Source organism: Simochromis diagramma, unplaced genomic scaffold (genome assembly GCF_900408965.1).
Source record: "Simochromis diagramma unplaced genomic scaffold, fSimDia1.1 OVJJ01000361.1, whole genome shotgun sequence".
In the NCBI taxonomy this organism is placed as follows: Eukaryota; Metazoa; Chordata; class Actinopteri; order Cichliformes; family Cichlidae; genus Simochromis; species Simochromis diagramma.
The window spans coordinates 616,126-640,235 of record NW_024386860.1 but is presented as its reverse complement, the minus strand read 5'-3'; the positions used below and the strand labels follow the sequence as shown (position 1 = coordinate 640,235).

At 45.6% G+C, this 24,110-nt stretch overlaps 1 protein-coding gene across 3 annotated transcripts in view; it reads left to right on the top strand.

The window, feature by feature from the left end:
• The window catches only part of kirrel3l (kirre like nephrin family adhesion molecule 3, like), a 35,214-nt gene that overhangs the window by 7,207 nt on the left and 3,897 nt on the right, over positions 1–24,110 (top strand). Inside the window, exons 2-14 of one of the 3 annotated variants that reach the window (XM_040029498.1) lie at positions 14,284–14,439; positions 15,068–15,217; positions 17,164–17,321; positions 18,777–18,927; positions 19,068–19,173; positions 19,418–19,566; positions 19,694–19,821; positions 21,035–21,161; positions 21,620–21,720; positions 22,423–22,621; positions 23,443–23,562; positions 23,755–23,864; positions 24,018–24,107. In XM_040029498.1, the coding sequence (XP_039885432.1) occupies positions 14,284–14,439; positions 15,068–15,217; positions 17,164–17,321; positions 18,777–18,927; positions 19,068–19,173; positions 19,418–19,566; positions 19,694–19,821; positions 21,035–21,161; positions 21,620–21,720; positions 22,423–22,621; positions 23,443–23,562; positions 23,755–23,864; positions 24,018–24,107 (1,745 nt within the window). Of the gene's footprint in view, positions 1–14,283; positions 14,440–14,643; positions 14,909–15,067; positions 15,218–17,163; positions 17,322–18,776; positions 18,928–19,067; positions 19,174–19,417; positions 19,567–19,693; positions 19,822–21,034; positions 21,162–21,619; positions 21,721–22,422; positions 22,622–23,442; positions 23,563–23,754; positions 23,865–24,017; positions 24,108–24,110 lie in introns of those variants that run through there. The other 2 variants (XM_040029499.1, XM_040029500.1) reach the window with 2 other exon arrangements.

Sequence of the window (24,110 nt, the reverse complement as noted above, 5' to 3'; positions counted from 1 at the left end):
CCAAACAGAGACATATAGAGCCGAAGATAATGGAGAAGGGAGTGATTGAGGAAGAGGAAAAAAGGAAGGGATGAGATGCAGGGAACCCAGGCTGCATCCATCATGTGGTTTGGTGCAGAAGCCATTTGTACCTATTGTTCTCTATAATTTGTTTTCTCAGAGCCTGCAATGGGAGGGGTGAAGGGGAGACACAAAGCTATGGCAGCCATTTATTTTTGCACTAATTGCATAAGTGAGACAGCATAATTAGACATATAGCTAAACAGACAATAGGCCGAGATATTCGCAGACGGAGATAGACAGGGAGGTGTAGATAGATCCGAATAGATGAGAGGCCTGGCGCTCTCCATTTCAAATTCAAGAGTACGAGAGAACATGTTAAACGCAGTAAAGGGGATGGAGAGGGATAAAGGGAAAGGAAAAGGGAGAGTAAAGGAGATGGGCATATAGAAGGGATGAAAGATAAGAGGGGGGGAGGGAGAGAAAAGCCCTCTTCACAGACTGCACTTTGAGGTGCGGCCCAGTGCCGCCGGAATAGTCACCTCATTTAATACACCTGCTCAGCGGGGAGGGGAGGGAAAAGTATAAGGAGATGTTGTAAAGGAAAAGAGAAAAAGGGCACAAGAGAAGAGAGGGAAGAGGAAACAGATCTCATCTCAGATTCTTCAGATCAAAGGCAGAGAGTGGCTACAGAAGGCTGTTTGTTGTGGCTTGTTTGGGAGGGTCTCTGTCTCTGTGGGGTCATGGGTTCACCTGGTCTGCTATTTTGTTCAGGCGGCATTACGCTGCAGCACAGCCACACACCGAACGCCTTGCAGGCTACTTCATCACCTGAACGATTGTTTTTAAGAGACTTTTTTCTGTTCTTTTTTTCACGAAGCGATCAAGCAGGAGGAACACTGATTAGCAGATGGAGGCTGCCAGCTTCAGAGGACAGAGAAGTTAAAAATTTGTTAAAACTATCACAGTTTAGGAAGAAAAATAAAAGTAGCAATGTTTTCAGCTGACTGGACCGTGATTCCAGCAGATTTCGCTATGTTAGATTCTCTTTGTGTGCTAATGGAGTCGTGCATCTGCCAGGTCCTTGTGTAGGCGGTGCATGGGTGTGCTGAACATGTCATGTAGCCTTTTAGGACTGTAGTACAGGGAAAGATAAATAGGCCCTTAATGAAGCCGCACAATCACAGGCAAGTTAAAAAAGCTAAGCGAAGATTGAGGGGCAGTCAGGCCTGATTGGAGGGCTATTGAAGCCGGTCAAGAGAAGCTCTTGCGTCGTCACACTATAGATTAGCCACTCACTCCACTATAGACCTCAGCCTAACTACCCTTCTTTCTCTAAAGCAGTCCTCTGACACTCTATAGTGGCTCAAGTCAACTCCATGATTGTTCTGGGGGAGTTCTTTAAAAGCCAATTTAAACTCAGTTCTTTGTTTAACTCCCCAGGAACTCAAGCTGGGACATATTGTATTGGCCGTGTGTGTTTGTGTGCGACTGAGTGTGTCTGTGCCCTTTTGTGGCTTAGATTTGGTGGTGTTTTTCTGTTTTTTGTGTGTCTGTGTGTGTGTGTGTGTGTGTGTGTGAGCCGTCTTTGAGCATGTGATGTTTAGTTAAAAAAGAAATGGGTGTATCTCGGAACTGGCAGAGACTAGTTTTGTGGGTGAAAGAGAGGGTGCATGAGAGAAATCAATGGCCCAATTCAACCTATTACAGCCATGACTGTTGCTGTAATGGTGTGGAAATGGACAGTAGTCATGTGGATCCCTTTTATATCTCCGGGCTTAGATCACAAGTGAAGCTGTGATTCATTTCCTCCCAGCTTTGATTTAAAAAAAAAAAAAAGTACTCTGAGTATTTCAAAGAGTCCCTCACATGATGGTGAGAAAGAAAAAGAAATATCCCTTCGTTTTTGTGAAATGGTGGAAACCTCTTTTTCTGCCAGGTTTGCCGAAGGACAAACACAACACTGGGCTGCAATTTTTTTCCTCAACAAATAATGGCTCTTCCAAACTTCTCTCCTTCTAGCTGTTGCCTCTTTGATCCCAGGTAGCATGTTAACAAGCAATGCCTTCATGGAGTACCCTGAACATCAGTATGTGTATTCACATTAAGGTGTGAGAGTGTGTGCATGCGTTTGCACATGTATGGCTTCAAAGTTTGTGCGGATTTTCACACCAATTAACAAATTGCTTTATATGTTCGCTGAGGTGACGATAGCCTGTCTCCTGTGGGGCGCTGGATTTTTTTTTTTTTTTTTTTGCCCACTTCAGTGTTAACTCAAGGTGGGCTGAACCTTCTTTCACACTAACTCATTAATGATACCGGTCTAATTAGTGCCTGTGGCTCCAGACAGGGGGCCCCTGGAGGACACATCACCATTGTGAGCTGGCCTAATCAGGAGACCACTCAAAAGACCGAGGACCCACTGCACCAGTGAGAAAGTTCACACATATAGAGAGACCTGCCTGGACTCACACTCAAATTAACGCGCTGGTTCACTGGGGTAGGAGAGTATAAAAAAAAAAGGTTATATTTTCAGATTTCTGACCAGGCTATTTGCTCATTCCCATTTAGCGCCCTCTCTCCCTCTGGTAGTGCTCCTCCTGAGGGCGATGCAGAAATATGATTTAGCTCTCCTTCATCTCTTCATCCCTCTTTTTCACTCCAGATAATTCAATCTGTTTAATATCAAATAATCTCTCACAATTTTTCACCTTTTTTTTCACGTTTTAACCTTATCGCTCAAACAGCTACCTCAGGGAGCTGGGCCTCGTTCCACTGTGTTAAAAAGAGGGGGGGGGGGGGGGGGGAGGATGGGGAGCAGAGAGGAAGAGGTAGCCCAGGAAAAGAAGGATGGCAAATGGCTCTCCAAGGAGTGTTTTTAAATGCCTCTGTTTGCCATTCTCATGGGCCATATGTGAAAGAGTGAGCAAATAGATTCAAAGATAGGAGAATACTAAAAAGGAGACAGCGATACCGGGAACGATAAAGGGAAAGACAGAAACAATCTACAAGAATTTAGTGGAGAGTAGGTTATGTGAGTTGTGGAACTTGAGGTTTGGGTCCCTAACTTGTGTCCCACAGCACTTAACATGCCCCTGGCCATCTCTCCTGGCAGTTAATTAGAATCCAATAAGGTTGCCGCCTGTTGGTCATTGTTCCTCCACTGTGTTTACCCTTTCCAGAGGCTCCATTCGCTGCTTAATCTGCCGAGAAGCTGAATGTCAATAGGTGAGGCCAAGACTCCAGAGCCCTGCGAGAGAGGGAGAGATGAAGCTAAAAGGAGGGGAAGGAGTGAGAATCAGGGGGAGTGAAGGGAAGAGGTCATTATTCTCGTTCCCCTCAATATTGTTCTCTGACGTTCCATTTCTGTTGAAACCCCATCCAGCCTCCCCCCATCTCTCTCTCTTGCATCTCCTCTCTTCTTCTTTTCTTCTCACTTCTAATCCGTCCTCTTGATTGTTCTAAGCTGCTTTCAGCCCCTGGGAGGGTGGGGGGCTTTGGAGTCTGTTTTAATTAAGATTTAAAAGACGACTCCCTCAAGAAGGGAGATTTAAGAGCAGGATGGACTAAGCAAAGTAAATAAGCGAAGGTAGGACAGATTGTAGAGATGTCTCAGCAAATATCAGAAATCAGTAAAAGGAGAATGTGAAAAAGCTATTATTTAACACGCGGGACACGCCCATACATTAATGCAAAAACAGGCAGACACTGAGGCATTTGGTTGGATAAGCCAAATTGGATTTTTTTTTTTTTTTTGTAATCACACGGCACAATCTATATAGATTGATCTAAACTTCCTGTGATTCATACCATATCCTGTGAGGGTGATATGGGATCAGTGGTAACCAGCAGGCAAGCCGAGGGAGTTATCTCCACACTCTGTCCAATGATCGATCATCTCACACGATGGGCTTAAGAGCCTGTAACGCCTCACTTGTTTATCAGAACCCCGAACTAGAATGTTTTCTATAGATACAATGCATGAAAGGGAGGAGAGAGCTCAGGGGGCATGTTTTAAAGCTAAAACTTTTTATTTGTAGCATAATCAGATATGGTTAGAAGCTAAACTGATTTTTCTTTGCATTACATTTGGGTATTAGTGTTGCACCTTGCAAACATAAGAGATACTCCAGATTAGCTTACTGGGTGCAGCCTGCAGGAGGCAGGAGACGAGACACCCGCTTGCCTGCTGTGCGTTCTTCTGGCTGTTAACCGCACTATACTCACATCAGCTCAACTGGCCATCAAACAGACTTTACACCATCGATCTGGCGGGACCGTATAAGGCTTCAACTTCACGGGACAATTGCGTCCCTCGGATGCGGCGTCATCATCAGTGTCTAGAAAAGTTCTGAGGTGCAGTTGGATGCGTGAAAAGGCCGGGCACTTAACAGTCACATCACACCGTGACAAAAGGAGATTTCTCTCCAGAAGCCTGGCCACCAGAGATACCAGCTTTGCTTTACTTTTACCATGCAAACAGCGTGTTACAGAGTGTTATGCTGAGGAGCGGTGCGTGTCACTGCAGCCCAAGAGCAGGCATGCGTTACATGTTTGGTAAAACAGTCACATAACAGCGCATCTGCCTCAACTGCAAACTGCGCATTCTTAAGGGCGAGTAAAAGCCGCTAAGAAAACACACCCCAAGATAAAACACACAATGAAGTGTTTAACTTCATCAAACCACACACTTCGGTGCAGCCGGTAAGGTGTTAAAGGCCAGGCTAGGGTCGAGAGCCCGACCCATGGCATTCTCTGCTGTGATACATCCCAACACACAGCCACCATATGTCCGGCTTTCACAGTCAATGAGCCAACCCACCCACTGTGACAAAGGCCCATTCACACCCAGTTGACTCTAAGGAAATCTGCAATGCCATGGTATGATTAGGACAGAATGCAGCACTGGCGCAGACCTCGGCCGTTAGAGAAAAACAATAGACTAGAACAAACGCAGAAATAAAAGGACTGTTAGGGAAGAAGGGGTACCTAGACAAAGAACTTTAAAAAGTACTTTGAGCGGATAAACGTAAGTATGATCTTGCCCTCAGCCTGCTACAGCTCCATCGCTTGCCTCCATCAAAGCCCCCTGAGACTCTCCCCGGCACACTCTGCCTCCGTCACTCACAACTCTCTTAATAAGGCCAGCAGTAAACGGCAAGAAAAATATGCAGGGATGAAAGATCCTTCTCTCATGTTCTCGCTTTGAGGATGTGTTTCCGGGTGTCAGGGGAAGGTGGAGAAATGCAGCTTTAGAGTAATGCTGCATTTTAATAGAAACAATAAACTGCTTATAAAATATTATTTTGTGTCCCATATCCTGTTGTGTGTAGCAACAGCTCTGGGAACTTTTTTTGGGGGGGGGGGGCAGACATGAAAAACCCACCTAGGAGAAAACCTCATGCCAAAGAATAAAGAGTGCAGAGCTCCTGGGGGAGAGATATATCTCACATATATTCTTTCACCGCAGCGATTAATATCTAGGAAAAAAAGGTCAAACCAGACTTGAAACGGTCCAGTATATCACAGTTACATTTGGAGGCGGCATTTCATACATCAATCCCTGCTGTGATGTCTCATCAGCCTGGTCACACTGGGGAGACCCACGCTGCAGATTATCAAAGATTGATGGGGTGTCCTAGTTAAAGATAGGGGAGGAGAGATGACTGGTTAGTGGCAGGAACTATACCGTGATCTTTTTCAGAGGTGATGATTGGAGGGCTCGCATGGCAATGCCCAGTGCAAACATCATCACTACATCTGACTTGTGTAGGGCTTTACCGCCGTAACCCAGAGACCTGACCACGGGGGAAACTTGCAGAGGTAGCACTTTGGAGGAAGGAGGGGAGGGGGTCGCTGCTCCTATGCGAGGCATTGCTGTCTGACTCGGGAAGCTCAAATGAAGCTCTAAACTTTGCATTTCCTCCCTTCCACTTCCATCCTCATCATCATCCTCCTCTTTATCAGAAGACCCAACAAACTGACAGAACAAACAGGCAGATTATCCCAAATCCTTTTTTTCTCTCTCTCTCTAACACACAGCCTCAAAATCTCTTATCCACTGTTCACTGTCATCCTACCCATTTCTTGTTCCGAGTGCTTGCTTAATAATTAATTGATTAATTAGTTCGCTCATTAATCATTTATTCATTAATCATGGCCTGATTTTTCTAGAGGAAGTGGTGCAATCTGAAAAAAAAAACCCTGACTTCACATTTCACTCTAATTATGCTCCTTTTACTAATCAACGCTTAAGAAATGGAGTTTCAGGAAATTAGTTTTCCCCTTCCCTTCTTTTCCTCAGCACAAAGCAGAATGTATTGAGGTCGGCAGGTAACATCCCCCCCCCCCGCCACCCTCTCACTTTCTCGTGTTCTGGAAGCTCTTAGTCATCAGGAATTTTAAAGGAATGTTTCAAGTAACGGGCAATCTGATGAACAGAATATAAAATTGATGTTAAATTAAAACTCACACTTTCATCTCCTCTGGATGAGGAAGAAAAAAAAAAGAGTAGGAATTCTGGTCGCGGACTATCCTGAGACAGTGATTAATACGCGGCAATTTGAAGGCTGTTTGTAAGAACAGAGAGGTGGCAGCATTGTGAATCACACACTTATTCTCTTCACCGGATCCACGGGTCTCCCGGGAGAGGAGGTAATTTGTTTAATCGCTAAGAGTTATGTTCTCCGGACAGAGAGATGGGAAGATAGGATCGTTCAGAAATATGCTCCGCAACGTGGCGTGAGCGCGAGAGGGAGAGCGCAGAGAAATATTGTGAACAGGTTTAATTAGGAGTGTTTGTGTGCCTTTGTGTTCCTGTTGGATGCAGAGTTCACTACAGAGCTCAGCTGCTTTCTCTGAAGAGGCTCTTGTCAGCTGCTGACAAAAAAGAATTATGCATCAAATTAAAGAGAGCTCCACTGAAATGGAGGCAAGTCGGGCATTAACCTCTAAGCTTTAAAAAGCACACATATTAAGCAACACTAATGAGACTCTCATTGAGCTGCCTGTGTTTTATATTCAAACACACACAAAAGCGCAGCTTTGACTTGCAGTGTGCCATTGCAGCTTCTCAATGAGGTTGTCTTTTTTATTTATCTCACCAGCAGCAAACACTGCGTAAGTGAACAATAGCGTAGATGGCCCCTTTACCGTAATAAGATGCATACATTTACAACATTACCACCCTCATTAAAAAATAATAATAATAAAGGGGAAAAAAAGTATTAATTATGAAACGCACTACTTCCTATCGCGAAGAGCCGAGGGGGTTTCCACTGGGCTCAATTAGGAAGAGCAGGCCGCAAATCCCTTGACTAAATTAATTGATACCCCAGAGCATTAGAGCCAGAGTCCCAGTACCGAATCTGTGCAGAGAATCCCTTTGTTTTCATTTCCACTGCATGTTTTTAAAGCAAGATATCGCGGCAATTTTCACATTATCTCTTCATTGTTTTATGGATTTTAATGTGTCATTTATTGATAGATTTGTTTTGTTTGCTTGTTTTATGGCGGCAGCTGAGATTGAAAAGATTTGCAATTTTTTTTCCTACCCCCCCCCCCCCCCCCACCCGACTCCTGTCTCATCTTTGAGCTGCCTCACTGCCACATGTTGTGAACCACTGCTATTTTATCCACCATGTCAGCTGTTATGCACACACTAAACCGCGGCTTTTGCAAGCAGCGCAAGAAGTTAATGATGTAAAAGCACAGTGAATTATATTGAAAGCCCTTCCATCCAAACACTGGCGAAAATTGTGGGGCGGGGGGGGGGGGGGGGGATAGACAGACAGAGAAATTGGGATATAGAGACAGAAAGAAAGAGAGAGAGCAAAGACCAAAGAGGGGGTTGGTGACGTGCGGGGGGGGGGGGCAGGAGAGGGCTGGAACTGTGACACAGATCCCGCCAGCAGCTGTCTTGTGTTGGAAACACCAGGGGGTAAGCAGGAGCGCAATGACAAGACTAGCTCAATCAACATCTTGTCAACATTGCTGGCTGATGTGTACAGACAATTTCATACCACTGCCACTGACTCCCTCCCCTTTTTCTCTCCTTTTTATATGGCTTTTTTATTTCCTGTCCTCCTGCCAGCCAGCCAGTCACTTACTATCTGTCTGCATAGAGTCAGCTCTCAGCTCCCCTAGCTCTCGGCTTCAGTGTAGGGGAGCTGTTTAAAAAAGCCGTGTTGGAATTATACTCAGAGAGATGCTTTTGCCCACTAGAAACCCTAAAGATATGGGCCTCTGACACTGAGTGCGCATCAATGTGCTCATGTAAGTGGCAAGTGTGAGAAGACAGTATAAGAATGAGTGTATTTATGGCACATTGTCGGGCACTGCAGCACACTGACTGTGCGAACCATTCACGTGCATTCACACGCTGACTATGTCACATCAGCACTCTTGGGTTCTTACCCAGCCTCCCCTTTTCTTCCCTCACTCCTTCCTCTCCCCGTATGCATACCACTCTATTACACTATCCACTGCATCTGTTAGCAGCTACCCAGGGAGAACCTCGGCTGCTGCTCACCCATGCGATCAGCCTCACTGCTGCCCTGATGTGTGCAGCGCCCTATTCCAGCAGGGGAAAAAACCTCATGGTGACAGCCTCGGAGACAGACTGATTACAGCATTCCATCAATCCCCTCTCAGGCTCCCTCCTTTGCAATTGGAAGCTGACAGGAGCCCACTTTTTCCATTTTTACCTTACCTCAGTTTTTTCTGATCTTTCTAAAATATAGTACCTCTTTTTTTTTGCTCTTGTTCCCCCCCTACTCTGCTTTCTTGAGTGTTGTGTTGACAAGCTGACACAAACCCCTGTGATTTTCACACCAGGGTTGCAGAGAGTGAGAGAAAAGGGACAGGGGAAGGGGATACAGGATAGAGTAGAGGAAGGGATGGGGAGGGAAAGTGCAAGGGAGAGTCTGGTAAGAGATGACAGCTGACACAGAGTCTGGAAAAGCAGAGTGGTGGCAGGAAGAGCGACGGAGAAAGCAAATCAACAATTAGTAGCACCTTATAGAACTCGCAAGGTTGGGGGGCTGGTAAGTATTGATTTCAGGTATCACGGTTCACTGAGTGTGGTCGTAAAGGTGATGAGCAGAGGAATGAGGGGATTGGGCTGGATTGTGAATGGATGCAGGAATGGGAGAGAATGCCCGCGGTTGGGGTTTCGGCAGAACACCAGGAGGGGGTTGGGTGGATGAGCGGGTCCACTCTCTAAAAAGGGGCCTAGGTCTGAGCCAAGATTTTCACAATGGAATAAAGGCTGAAAGGGGAGGCTAGGAGGATTAAACTCCAGCAAAACAGCTCTTAAAAAGCTGTTAGGCTGCAATTTGGGCACAAAAAAGCAAAATGGGAGAGAAGATAGTGAGAGTGGGCGGTTGGGAGTGCAGATGAAATGCAATGTGGGAAAGAAAAGATGGAAGAGATGATCGGTTGCATTAAGGTACGCTAGATGCAGACATCTGCAGAGGCACAGGGTGAAGCTGTTTGCAACAGTTAAAGAAAAATACAGAGGTGCTCACCCATATAGTGTGTGTGATGGGGCGGGTGGCCATACTGCCATGGGCTGGTGGATGGTATCTGTTGTTAGCATGTTTTAAGCCCCTTAGAAGTTCTGTGAGAGTCACGGAAATGAGCTTAGTAGCCAGATCAAACATAAGATGGGTGCCGTGTCCCCTGTGGGACATACTGTTTGGTTCAGCTACTACTCAGCATTACTCTCTGTTTATATGCACACACAAGCACACACACACACAGGAAAAGGAAGACAAAAGAGGCTGACTCAAAACAAAGGGATAATAATTCCATACAGAGAGAAATGGAGCTCCCATTTTCCAGCCCGATTTAGAAGCCTTATCTAGACAAGGCACAATGGATGGCATTTGGAGAAAGTGGTTGTTTATTCCAAGCTTGACACTTTTTTGCCAATTGCCTTGTTTTGTAATGTTTTTTGTCTGCTTTGCCTCCTCATTTTCTCATCTCTGGCTCTTATTGTGGGAAAACTCACACCAGCTGGGCTGGGGAGTCTTTTCCGTTACCATAGGGCTGAAATGCAAGTAGATATCGGGTGCTATTTCTTTTTTTCTTTTTCTTTTTTAGCATTTTGAATTATTACTGCACAGAGCAAATTGTCCAGTCAAGTTGAGAGCACTTACATTTATAGACCCCACAGGACTGGATGTTGTACTCTTCGTACTGGATGGGAATGAGGACATGGCATAAAATCGGAACTAAAATAGGAACTCTTTGCAAACACTGCCATCAGCAGCTGAGTGTCATCGTAAAACATAGGAAAATGAACAGAGTGGAGTAGCTGATGTTATTTTATTTTTCATTTGAAGGTTCCGACTTATGCACTTAAATTGACTTTTGTGCCCTCAGATGCTCAGATCATTTATTTATTATTAAAGTTTTTTTTATTTTAAAAAAAATCTTGCTTCTGTAGCCCAGAGGGACTCCCTCATTGATAATGCATTTCTTATCCCCTTGCCTTCACCTTATCCATCACAATAAATGAATGCCTAATCCTATAGCAGCGTTATACTTTCCACTTTACCAAGTACGTGAGAGTTAGCTTGGGTCCTACTGGTGCAAATTCTGTCATGAGGGCTGAACGCAAGACTCCACAGGGGGTGTCCGAGCGTCCTTGAGTTTGTTGTGACCGCAGCGTGTCCACACAGAAACTACAGTACAGCAGCAACAACAACGCTTTCGGACCATGACATTGAACGACTACTCGTCTGGGTATTCGCAGTTATCCACGTAACCTTAACTAATGCTATCCCTGACCCTAAAACCAAGTATTAAGCCTCAAAAAGCAGTCCATACCTCTGGGGACCTTGATTTTTGTTCCCACAGGTTTGTGTGCAGTCAGGTTAAAGTCCCCACCGGGATAAATGCACACGAGACACACTCACGTACATACGCATGCGTGCTCGCACACGCAGAATGACTGCTTCAATCTATTTCTATCAAGGCAGATGTCCAGTGGAGGACGGATCATTGCCGACATCTGTCCATCCCTTCCTGATCCTTCCTGATGCGAGCGCATCCCCTATCAGTTCAGATGAAGGAGAGAGAGAGCAAGCAGTTCCAGGGTCAACGCAAAGCTCTTTAATAGGTTTCGCCCAAGTCGGGGAGGCTGTTTTGCACTTAACACCAACCATGTGACAGAAACAGCAAAGTCACTGTGTCAAAGTAACTGCTAAATGTGCCCTCCAGTGCCTGACAAGATGCTTACCCTATTAACGCAGCCCCAACCTCCACACTCATTCACACACTGAGATGAAACGGCAGACATAAACATACATAGCCCATTTTCAGATAGGCAAACACACACTCAGCGTCAGGCAGAAATGCACGCACACACAGACACACATAAACTTAGCCCCATGTGCATCCAGCGGTGTGAAATGATATTCCATTTTGAGAAATCCGGATTAAAATGTATCTGGCCAAATGTGTTTTTGACCTTGTTACTAGGGGACGGAAAAGCAGTCACGCGCATACATATACGCACAGCAAGGTGAGAAAGAGCGAATATTGCATTTTTGGTGTCAGTGTAACATTTAAGCACGCAACGTGTTGTATAACTAATCTACTCTGCACATATTTACCTGTGTAGCAATCGAGACAACGCGATAAATAAACTCACATCCTCTGCAGAAATGCTGGAATTTCAAGGGGATTCAAGTCTTTCTTTGCGAATGTGATTCAACTGCAGCCAATAGACGAGCTCCCCATTTTTAGTCTGCTGAAAATCACCGAAAACTATTTGTGTGTTTTCGTTTGTGTACACGCATGTGTGTATGTGACACTGCAGCACACCAAGAACAAGCCTCCTCACACCCACAGCTCCCTACTTCTTCTGACTGCTTCTCCTCCACTACTTCTTTGTCTGGTTCCGTTCCTCCCTCTCTCCCCGTCAGAAATGTATTCATGTAATTAAGCTGCTAATACACCGTCAAAGAATTGTCTAATTCAGCAAGGAGGAATTAAAGGAATCTGGCATGAGTCATTAGCCAGTCGAGATGTTCTGTTGAGCATTTTCAATAAGGGATCTGGAGAGCAATGAATCACTCATATGGCGTGAAGACATTCTCTACAGCACATGCTCCGTACTCTATATTTGTACGGCTGCATATGCGTGAGTGTGTGTGCGTATGGTGTTAATTGCCATTTGTGAGCATGAGAAATTGTACGTGGGCGAGGTAAAGAGAAGCAATTCAATGCATGTAATCCATCTAAACAATCAACCAATGCAGTGAACTATTACCCATTGTAAACATTTAGATACTCTGGGCAAGATACTTAATTACAATCAATGTTTGTACTGTTGCAAGTACAAAGAGGAAAATCCCCCAACTCGCTTTGCAATGGGAGGAAAATGAAAACGCTCAATAGCTCATAACGGCAGAATATAAGGGACAGGCGGGCAGACTGTTAAAACAGCATTTTTTTGAAGGTATGACTGGAAAATGCCAGCCTTCGGTAAATGCCTAATGGCCTTCACTCGAAGACGTTTCACTTCTTATTGACGCTCTCAAATTGGCCTCTTTTGATCCCCAGTGCGTGCCACACATACAGCAGTCTACCTGTTTGCACCCACAGCTCAATCGGCTTTTAAAGCTCTTTCATAAAAATGATGTACAGGGAGACAATACTGGAGAGCCGACATGCATTGTTCTCTGATCTTTCTTTTTTCTTCTTTTTTTACATCTCGACTCGATCTATTAACACCTCGTTTGGCCCAGATGGAGAGTAACAGACAATGGGAGCATGTGAAAATGGGTTTCGAGGCAGTTGTCGAGAGCCACAACGGTCTAAAGTGTTGAGCGCTCATGTTCCTGATGAGCTCACTGTTTGGCGGCTTTAATCGTGCTGTTGGATGACAGAGGCAGGAGGGTGCAAAGGGGTGAGGGAGGCGAAGGGTAGGGTGCAGTCCTGAGATGAAGTGGTTAATTGAGTGCAGGATAAACAGTGCCAACAACCACGGAAGCCCCTCAACACACCACCCCTTCAGAAAAGAAAAGAATGGAGGGTAAAAGAAGGGGAGGATGGGGGGGGGGGGTAGAGAAAATCCCAGCTACCCTCTGGGGGGAAAAGCTGCTATTGAAAAGCTATTAAACTTGCATTTAGCAGGATTGATTAGAAATGAAGAGGCCTATTAAAAGAGAGGGACAAGAGGACAATAGCGTGTCTCTGGCCACCGTATGTTGCCCTCCTTTCAGTGGCTTTCTTCATGTTGGGAGGGAGGGGGGATCCTGTCTGTTTAAGCGTTCCCACCAAGAGAAGCAGTTCGGGGTGGGGGGAGTGGGGGCTTAGCACTGCCTGAATAGAACCCTCTTTATCTTCCACTGTCCCCCTTCCCTTCCATTCTCCACCGAGCAACAAAGAGAGGAGAATGAGGGAAGGTTTTTTTAAGTCCTCTTCCCAGCTCACACAGACATCCTACTTAGATAACCAACCAACTGCCTTTCTCCCTCTCACCTCCTGCCTTCCCTTACGAATTAGTTCCCTCTGGAGTGCTGCCGTCTTCCCCCCCTGCCAGTGGGGTTTGTAATACACAATCTTAAGCATAGTGGCACAAACTGTAGGAGCTGCGAATCCGTATTCACGCTGTGTTTCTGCATGCGTGTGAAGGCAAGCCAGCCAATCCGGGGAGACTTTGACTTAAACACAGCAGCGAAACGGCGACAGCGGTGGCGGCAGTTGTCTCCGCTGACTTTCAGCAAGCTCGAATGAGCGGGTCCCCAGGGAACTTTAATGGAGTTTTGATTGTTTAACATCCATTTTTACAAAAAGCACATTGAAGGAGTGGCTGCGTTTTCTCTCCACAAGCGTGTTTGCTTCATGTCAGTGAGCATGTAACCATATGGTCTTGGGAAAGAGTTAAATAAGTTATGAGTAACAGCTGACTCTTCCTCTTAGAAGATGCATTTGTAGTGGGGGAACAAATAATATTTTCACGCATGTCCATTTCTCCCACCAAGTGCTGTGGTAACAGGAGAGTAAGCTGAGCAGTTCGTGTCAGTCTGCTTTTTTTAAATAGTTGCATTATTTCGTCAAAGCCCTTACAGAGAAGGTTTCACTTTCCTCATCATGCGTCTCTGCTGGCACTGCAGAAATCTACTGTGATCACATTTTCTGAATTTAATACATCGAGATTTTATAGCCATATTGTGACTCTCGGTATGAATTTGCAGTTTGCCATCAAGGAAAAGGTCAATTTAAAGATTTTAGTTGTTCACGTTGTCTCCTTTTTATTTTTTCTTCCAGCAGCCACCCAAGCAGCCTACTTCTCCCAGCAGCCCCAGGACCAGGTGGTTGTATCCGGTCAGTCGGTGACCTTGCCTTGTGTCATCGTGGGTTACCGTGGAATGGTACAGTGGACCAAAGATGGCCTGGCACTGGGAGGAGAGAGAGATCTACCAGGTATTATCACTGACTTCTTCTCTCCAGCTCCCTCCTTTTTCTTCTCCTGCCCTCTCTGTGTTTAGTGCTCTCTCTGTCTCTGTCTGTCCTGCTGCAATTAATGCCAGGCCTCATTAGAAATCAAGTCGCTCTCTGTCAACCTTTGGGGTTTTACACAAATGAATGGTGAGTGAACAATGTACTGCAGACAGGTCAGCTACTGCTGCACACACCAAACTTTAATTTGTTGTTTAGCATTTTAACTCTTGTAAGAAGGTGGATAATCAATTGGCTTTTGCCACACATTGACATTTAAATGTGTGGCTGACTAGTATAAAGGCGAAGAAGCTTCCTCTTGACCTTAGCCACCCCATCTTCATTGTGCCTGTATTTAAAGGACAGTCTTCCCATGCAGCAGCCTTCTCACGTGTTGCATCTCTAGGCTCACGCTGCTCTGCTAACACAACGGCTCAATGCCTGGCCCTGTGAGGTGCTGCTTGCTTTCATTTGTGTCTTAAAGAGCCTTGCCACGTTTCTTTTGGCTTTGTTCGGGACACAAGTCTGTTCATTTTATAGTCCTTTCATTATGTGTTTGTTGTTGGTTGGTTTGTTTGTCTCTGACTCTATTCTCTGTGCTGGCTTCATGCAGGCTGGACACGCTATTCCTTAATGGGCGACCCGCTATCAGGCGAGCACAGCTTGCAGATCGATTCAGCAGAGTTGGCGGATGACGCGGTGTATGAGTGTCAGGCTACACAGGCAGCGCTTCGCTCCCACCGTGCCAAGCTCACTGTACTAGGTAAGATACACAGCTCACGCATGATCCTCACAGTCGGCCCTTGTGCCAAGGCCTGCAGGCTGGCAGTGCATGGGAAAAATCAGGGGAGTGTCTTCATCGCAGAGCATAAAAGCTTGCAGACAACTACCCTAATAATACATGTTCATCCCCTGAAATGAATCACCTTCAAAACACAACATTAAATGTCTTAAACTTCATAGTTTGTTTGGGTTTTTTTTTTTTTTTCAATCAGCGCTTATAGATAACGTTATCTGTACAGTTTCCAAGTGGAAAACATGCCTTGAAAGCATAATTCAAACCAAATAAGACTCAACCATGAGAAGAAGAAGAAGAAAAAAAAGAAACACCAGCACTCTTAGTCGCGATAATCAAGACTCTCGACGTCTAGGGTAATGTGATTGCTGCAGTCACAAATGACTTGCGTAGTCGCTTGAAAGTCTGCATAGTTAGCACATTTTACAGTGAGCCACAACATTTGTCAACCGCACGGCGGTTTTTACATTAACGTGATGTGAGTGATCTACTTCTTCACACAGACCTTCAGAGGTGGGGTGAGGTGGAGCGGAGTGGGGTAGGGATGGGGGAGTACGGGGAGGAGGGGGAGGGGGGCCGGATCTTTTGGGAATTGGAGTTGACATAGTACTGCTGGCATCTGGTGGCATGAAAAGGAATATCACTCTATAAATTAGCCCTGTCAATTGCCCATAAATGGACCTGCAAGGCAAGCATTTTTCATCAAGAAAGGAAAACTCAAAGGGAACAATTATAGAGATCTGTTGCTGCAGCTTATGTGAACATTTCTCCACAAAGACCCTGCTGTCACTGAATCCATCCGTTGCGTGGAGGTGTCTGTTCAAAGTCACTGAGGCAGAGTGACAAGTGGTGCAGATAGCGCAACAATGGGAGGGCAAATTGAGTGGTAGGTAGAAACATTTCAGCTAAATGAACAGAATCTGAGGACTCACCCGAGCTCATCTGCCCACCTTTATCTGTCTCGTGTCACCGTCAAAAGCTGCGCAGCGTAGCACGAAGCAGTGCGGCCGCCACATGCCCACACACATCCAGAGAGTGTGTGTGGAGGCAGTCATGAAAACTTGATAAAACTGCCTCTTCAACATTAAATGCACTCTCGAAAGACCAATGCCGACACCGTGGCTGGTGCTTCATGAACATTATGTGCATTTCATAAACACATAAATGAAATCAGATGCATTGCTCATGTTTTTGTGTGGACATGAGGTGGGAGCGTGCGCCTAACTTGTGAGTGTATGTGTGTGTCTGTGTGTGCGTAAATCAATGTGGCCAGATGAGACCAAAGCAATCCTGCACAGTCAAAGGAGTCAACGGTGGGAGTGCAGTCAGGGGAATCGGCATGGAAATTAAAATCACCTAGCACTCGGATTCCATTAGTGTCCGTGCCGCGGCAGCGGAAGGACCTCTGACAATTCAGATACACACAGTGAAATTGGTTCGGTAGAGGGTGCAAGAAAGGCCAGCACAAACCCCATGTTTACGCCTTCCCTTATTGGTTGGGGAGATAGACGCCTTCATCAGGGGTGGCACGCTTGGCTTGACAGTGGTGCGTGCGAAACCATGCAAATAAATGAACAAATAAGCAATTCAGTTGAAACATCACTCTGCAACAGTAAGAGCAAATAGAGCAATAATGCTAGCCCCAAGAAAGGAAATAAATAAGTTTGAGTGTGTGTGTGTGCTTTTTTTTTTTTTCTTTCACCAAATGACAACAGCTCTCGGCCTTTTCTCCTGTCTGAAACTACACCTTGTTAAATAGACACTTGGCAATAAGAAGGTATTGTTATATATTGACGATGGGCTAAGAGCAACAGCAAGCTCAATATCAGTAATGCGTCTTTGCGGTTCTGCGCTCGCCTGGAGCTGCAGTGAGTCTTTTTGTTTTGAGCTGTATGTTTGTTTCTGCCTTACAGTTCCTCCCTCTGACCCTGTGGTGGAAGGCGGCCCCGTTGTACGTCTCAAGGCCCACACACCGCACAACCTCACCTGCAGAGCCTCGGGAGCCAAACCTGCTGCTGAAATCACCTGGTACAGAGATGGAGAAGTCATGGAAACTGCAATTTATTCCAAGGTACAGTGAGAACAGATCCGTGTTTTGCATTATCATTCAATCACCACACACCTACACAATATTACAAACTGTAACAGCGGGCAGAAATAAATGCAAAGCTATTCAAAAACAGAAATATTTTCTCTCGGGGTATAATACTATCTTTTTCCTCATTTCTGTTTGGATGCTTTTTTCTCCATCTATCTTTCACGGTATCTCACACTTTCTTTTTCCATCGCCACCCTTTCCTCACAAGATTTGTTCGCTTACTCTCTGCAGTCCCCCTTCCGCATCCACTCATTCCTGACCCCCCCCCCCTACCCACCCCACCCCTTCCACCCTAGCTTCTCTCCCCTCCCCACACCACCTCACCCCACACCACCTCAGCCCTCTACACTCTCTACTCCCTCCCCTTTTCTTGCTCACTAATGCAGCCACACTACAACATAACTGGAGCATGCCAAAGCTCAGACAGGCATGAGTGTTTCATACAGTAGAGTTTCTGCAAAGAAGAAATCACCCACAACAATTGTAAAAACACAATGGGGATGCGCCAGAGCGTAAGCCAGCCGCGGCTGGGAAAGTGTCACATTTTTCATGCTCTCTGACCACGCTAAACGATGCTAAACGCCACATTTAAGGAGGCGAGAGCCCACAGTGAGGAGGGAAGGAAGCGGGCTACAGGGGGAGAGAGAGGAGATGAGATGAGATGTGAGGAATGTGGAGGAGAGGAATAGAAAGGGGTGGAGGGGAGTGAAGACAGAGCAAAGTGTTGTTAATAGCTTTGTGAAAATAAAAAAAAAGAAAGAACAAGAGAATTTCCAACGTTTAGGAGTGAAACTGGGGGTAGGCTGTGCTCTGTCCAAGTGAGGGCTGGCGACAGGGAGGGATGTGATTTGATCTAGCATAAAAATGCTTTTTGTGTGTCTGGCTTAGAAAATGGAAGACCTGTTCCATTGATCTGGCTGTCCAGGGAAAAGGTTCGGCTCGCCCCTGCTCTTTTCCAATGATGTGTGACACCCCTCCCTCGCTGTCACCAACCAAAAAAAAAGGACACGCAGGCAGCTCAGCTTTCACTTTCTTTTTTTTGTTGTTTTTTTCTTATGTATGAGGAAGAGAGGAAGAAAGTGAGAGAGCAGTGAGCCATATCCTCAGAATCTACACCTTTCCTCACTTAGGCGTATTGATTTCTGTGAGCAGTAAATAGATTTAAAAGATGATGACAAACAAGGAGCGCTGACTGGGAACACTCTCAGAAATGTGGGAACAGCACAATATCCCCTGCTGCATCATAAAATATATGATTTAAGTGCCATGCCAAGGAACTGGATGGCAATTTTTAATGCTTCACGCATGGAAAAAAAATTAAATAAGACTGGCAGTGTGTAAATGGTGAAGTCGCTAATGACATGCAACTTTGTTGTGTGACGCTGAGCTGGGTTTTACTCACCTCTTCATTTTTGTCCTTCTTCATAGTCCCTAATGGAGGATAGGAAGAGGGAAACAGCTGTCAGTATGCTTCCAATCATTCCAGAGGACAGTGACTCCGGACGCACCTACACCTGCAGGGTTCTTAACCCAGCTGCCCCTGCTGGACGACAGACATCAGTCACTATCAATGTCCAGCGTGAGTCCAGCATCCACCTGCCTACAAACACTCTGAAATTATCAACGTGCAGCATGCAGTCACCAGTGTTCTGTAGAGACGAATGAATGCTTTTGCAAAGTCATGCATGCCAGTGACATGAATGTTTCTGCTTCTCACAGACCCCCCTTCAGTGACTCTGTCAGTCCAGCCTCAGACTGTAACAGAGGGAGCCAAGGTTCTCTTCATCTGCTCTGCCTCAGCCAATCCTGAAATCACTGGATACAGGTATCTGTCTTTTCTGTGTCCACTCTAAACCTCTGCGTTGCACTGAGACATAAAAGCCTAATAAAATGAATTTTATAAGCTGCAAAAATGTTATAAACTGAGACAAAAAGATGCCAAGTAGACTCCGTGGATTAAATGGGCTGTTTGATTGGCACAAGCCACAAATCGGCTAACAGCCACTTTGATACGCATCGCACCGTTCCTTACCAGAACTAATGGAGCTGTGATCATTCATTTGTTCCAGGTGGTCGAAAGGAGGAGTCCCCATCTCCGAAGCAAATGGGGATAGCCTTGAGGTGACAGTGGACTACTCCTACTTCACAGACCCCGTCTCCTGTGAGGTGTCCAACTCTGTGGGCAGCACCAATGTCAGCACTCTGGTTGATGTCCAGTGTAAGTTTAACTGAAGGCAAACACTGTACGTGGTGTGGTTTGTGTTTTCAGATATTGAAGGTAGAGCAGCTTTTTAAAAAAGTCTCTTACTGATTCTAACTGGCCGCCTGCATTGCTTCCCTTCTAGTTGGCCCCAGACTGCTGTCGGAGCCGAAGCCCATGACAGTGGATACAGGCATGGATGCAGCATTCACTTGTGCGTGGACTGGAAACCCTCCTCTGACCCTGGCTTGGACCAAGCAAGGCTCCAGTGTGGTAAGGCAACAACAACAACAAAAAAAAAGCCAGTCACCAGCATATTTTCTTGATGCTAAAGCTTCAGCACCACACCTCAGCACCATTCCTCCGGAGAGAAACATTCACACATGGCCTTGAGGCATGAATCCCTCACACTTTTTCCCACACTTCCTTTTTTCAGGCAGAAACTTCAACACCTCCTCTAACCACTCTCCCTGAGGGCTAAAGCCTCTGGCAGAAAACTGCCTGTCCTATGACAGATTCATAGAGCACCATCAGAGCACACGACACCCTGTCACAATCCCGACTTAATCAATCGGTCAATCAATCACTCATTCAAGGGGAGAATCACTACTTGTACTTGTAACTTTTAGAGCAGCATCTCCCGCCTCTCGACAGCACAAAGGCCCAGCTACGCTTGCGTATCTATCTCCTTAAAGTCAATTTTGCAGGTGGAACAAATGGGACACTTCCACCTTCACGTTACATCATGCTGGTAAAAGTGTTCTAGCGTGCACACCATTAGTGGGGGCATCCCATAGGAGATCTCTCTTGGCAACTAATGTAATTTCTGAAGCTATGCTGGAAAAAGCACCCCCGGTCAAGAATGCTGTGGGATGGCATAAGCAATGCTGTCATCTTAAAGAGAGAATGCTTTCAGCCACACTCAGGGAATGGTGCAGACATTTTTTCTAATCCACCCACTGCCACTGTCCCTCACACAGCCATGAGTAATAGATTAATTGGGTTACTCCATAAGCGTGGTGAAATTAAAAAAAATGTAGAGTGAGAGGGAGATGTGAAGATGGAGGGAGGGAGGGAGGGAGGAGGATGGAGCGGGGGTAAATGGATTAATCACAGCTTGATGGAATGACAGGATCAATGAGCTAAGGAGTGAGTGAGTGTAGCAGCTCCAAAGGCTAGGGCCCACTCACACATGCTTCGTTCTGTCCCCACTGTTTAATTGCAACAATCTCCACAGCAGCACGGTCACTCAGCAGTGGCTGGAGTGCTTAATGCTGTGATTAAAGCTCTTCACAATGAAATTAAACTCAAACCACCAGCATTTGTTACAATGGTCAGCCCACCTCTGTGCTGCCTGCACGGTGAGTGGGCCACTGATAAAGGTCCCACTTTGCTTTCGCCTGCCTCTTCTGCTCACCACCTTGTTCTTTCTGTCTCTTTCTGTCTCTAACATACTTCTCACTTGTCTCCCTGGATTTCTCACTAGGTGCTCAGTAATGGTAACACCTTGCAGCTGAAGGCTGTTACTCAGGAGGATGCTGGCACATACACCTGCAAGGCCATTGTACCCCGTATTGGAGTTGCAGAAAGAGATGTCACTCTAACTGTAAATGGTAAGAAGTTTCTTAAAGAACAAAAGAAAATAATAAATCGCTTAAGTATATGTTTTTTTATGTTAAATTTACTCCTCATTACTTTAAAGACCTATATATATTTTTTCTTTTTACTCATTCAGTTGACAACTGCTGTGTCTAGTTACTTGTTTAGTTAAAACATTTTTTTTTTTTTTAGAATTTTCAATAGTTTCAAACACCAAAGCAGAGTTTTCTCATGAAACATTTCACAAAAAGAGCAAAGATTACAGAAAAGTCATCAGATTAATACATACCAGATTTATCCTTTGTGCCAATGGATGGGCCTGATATAGGAAATGGTTACTTAGTTATTCATCTATAGATATATATTTCTATTTCTAACACCACTTTACTGTCTAGTTTTTTTGTATGCTTGCACTTGTACGTCTTTTTTAAAACTCTCTTTATTTCCTTCACTTTCTTTCATCTGCCCACAGGTCCACCTATCATCACAGCAGAGGCCACACAGCACGCTGTCAAACACTCCAAGGGCAAGCTGGAGTGCCGGGTGGGAAGCAGCCCCCCACCTGATAAGATTGTAAGTGATCCTCTTATTTGTGTTGTGTGTTGTCATTCACTAATGCTTATTAGCTTACACACTCAGTTTGTACATACTCCCCCTTCCTTACCCCGCCCACATAAGCAGCATCACTAACATGAGCTTTACCCCTAACCTCACCTCTACACCTTTGCACCAGCACATCTCCACCTCGCTTGCTAAAACAAAACATATACACAGACACTGACCGGAATGATTGTGGAGTTATCGGAGCTGCCGAAAGAATGGCTTCCTGCAGGTTTCAGCCAGACCACATTCAATTAGCGGCCCAAGAGGCATCAGTCGTCTGACCCTGTTGAACTGCGGAATGTACGCTGGGCTGAGAGAGGATAATTAGGGTGCGAGGAGAAGTGAGAGACAGGTGCCCTGCTGGCCCTGTGCTAGACACGGCAAAAAGTAGCCTTATTTCCCAGTGTAGCTACCTAACCCTCCTTAGGCTTCACCTGCAGGGCAAACGTGGGAGGCAGCTTAAACATGAGTCCGTGAGTTGTGTCAGACACCGAGCACCTCAGAGGTCAGCAGGGAAAAAGCACAAGAGAGAGAGAGCCAGCGTTCACACAGCAGCAGGCAGGGATCTAAGGATAAACAGCCGTGCCGGCTTCTGCTTTGCTCACAGGTGAAGGATTCTTTATAGAACAATGACTTACCCCCTGTTGTCTATTCTCTCACTCTTCTCCACAGGTGTGGACCTTTGGGGACATGAGCCTGTCCTCCGGCTCCTCCGGTCGTTACTCAGTGCAGACAGTAACCAGTGACCACGGAGTCGTGTCGTCTCTGGTGCTATCTGAGACTCTTTCACAAGATTTCCAGCTGCGCTACAACTGCACTGCTTGGAACCGCTTCGGCACAGGCACTGCCCTGGTCACGCTGAAGGAGCAAGGTACACACGGGCAAGAGTAATACTCCTGCACAGGAGTTATAGCGATAGTCTCGGTTCTTGCTGTGAAGATTGGGTAAAAGTAGTGCCCCCGTCTCGTGCTTATCTTAATTATGCTCTTCTAATCGATATGATTTAATCAGCAGATGGCTTCTTTAATGAATATGTTTGCCCCATAACATAGATATTGATTAGGGACAAAAGTCAATTAGAGGAAGCCACATGTGTTTGCAGCTGGGATCATAGTCTCTATCAATGTCTTATAGCCAAGCTCAGCATCTCAGGCTGCAGGCCCCTTAAGTGGTTTTAAAATTAAACAGCGGTGGTACGACTCCACTGATGCTAGGGGAAACCTTTGTTGCAGTAGACACCAAAAATGAGGTCCTCGCCAGTAATTTACATCAACGTAGCAGAGCAGGGTCTCCAGAGAAATGGGCAGCGCTATCTCCTGGAATCTCTAATTAGATTACTGTCTATTGCTTCATTGCATGTCAGGCCTTGTTACCCTTCTTTCAGAGAGATTAGAGACAATAGCCAGGCTGTGAGATGCTGGATTGCCCACATGAGCATATGTTACAGTCACTGTGAGAAGATCAGGGCTTACTGCAGATCAATTTATGGGCACTAGAGCGTTTTTCAGATTAGCTAGGCAAGAAAAAAAAAGAGAACAGAATCTCTTGTGTTTCTTTCATTTGCTCCAATATGCACTTTCTTAGACACTTATGTTCTGCTGTCTCTCATTTCATCCCTTCCCCATCTCTTGACAAACCATCGACCCTCACCCTCTTTGCCACGCATTTCTTCTGTTACCATTGTTCTTGCAGAAGCACTGCCGATGTTGATAATTGTAGGTGGGGCAGTAGGTGGCGGCTGTGTCCTGCTCATCTGTGTCATCACTCTGGTCTCCCTCTGCTGCAGGCACACAGGCAAAGGTGAGCTCAACGGTTAGTATGGGCAGGAGGGTCAACAGCCAATTCTTCAAATCGAACATAATAAAGTGCCTGCGAGCTGAAAATTGAAAAGATTATGTTCAATTTTGTGCCGTTTCACCTTGAGTTTGAATAGAAAGCTTCGTGTAAATTGGATTTACAAATCTTCCTGGCAATGTTGAGTGAATCTGTTCTCATTTCCCATAGGCAAAAGATGCACTCGTCTTTCCAAGAGTGACATCAGAGTTCAGATTGTTCACAGTGATCACAATGCTACACGCGGCAACGACGACGAGGAAGATGTCAAAGAACCCATGGTAGGTCTATTTAGTTCAGCTTCTCTGTATGTCAAACATCTCCATGGACTGTGAGAGAGAAATCAGTACTATTATAACATAATGTTCAGGCTTTCTTTTGTTCTTATTCTAGTAAGGTCTTGTTCATCCTAATAATTCTTGGTCTTCCCTCAGGCTCCAAACAGCAGCGAGTCTCCCGGGACATCGCGCACAGAACACAGCGACCTCCTGGAAGAGGAGGAGGACGAAAGATCGGACATCAAGGTA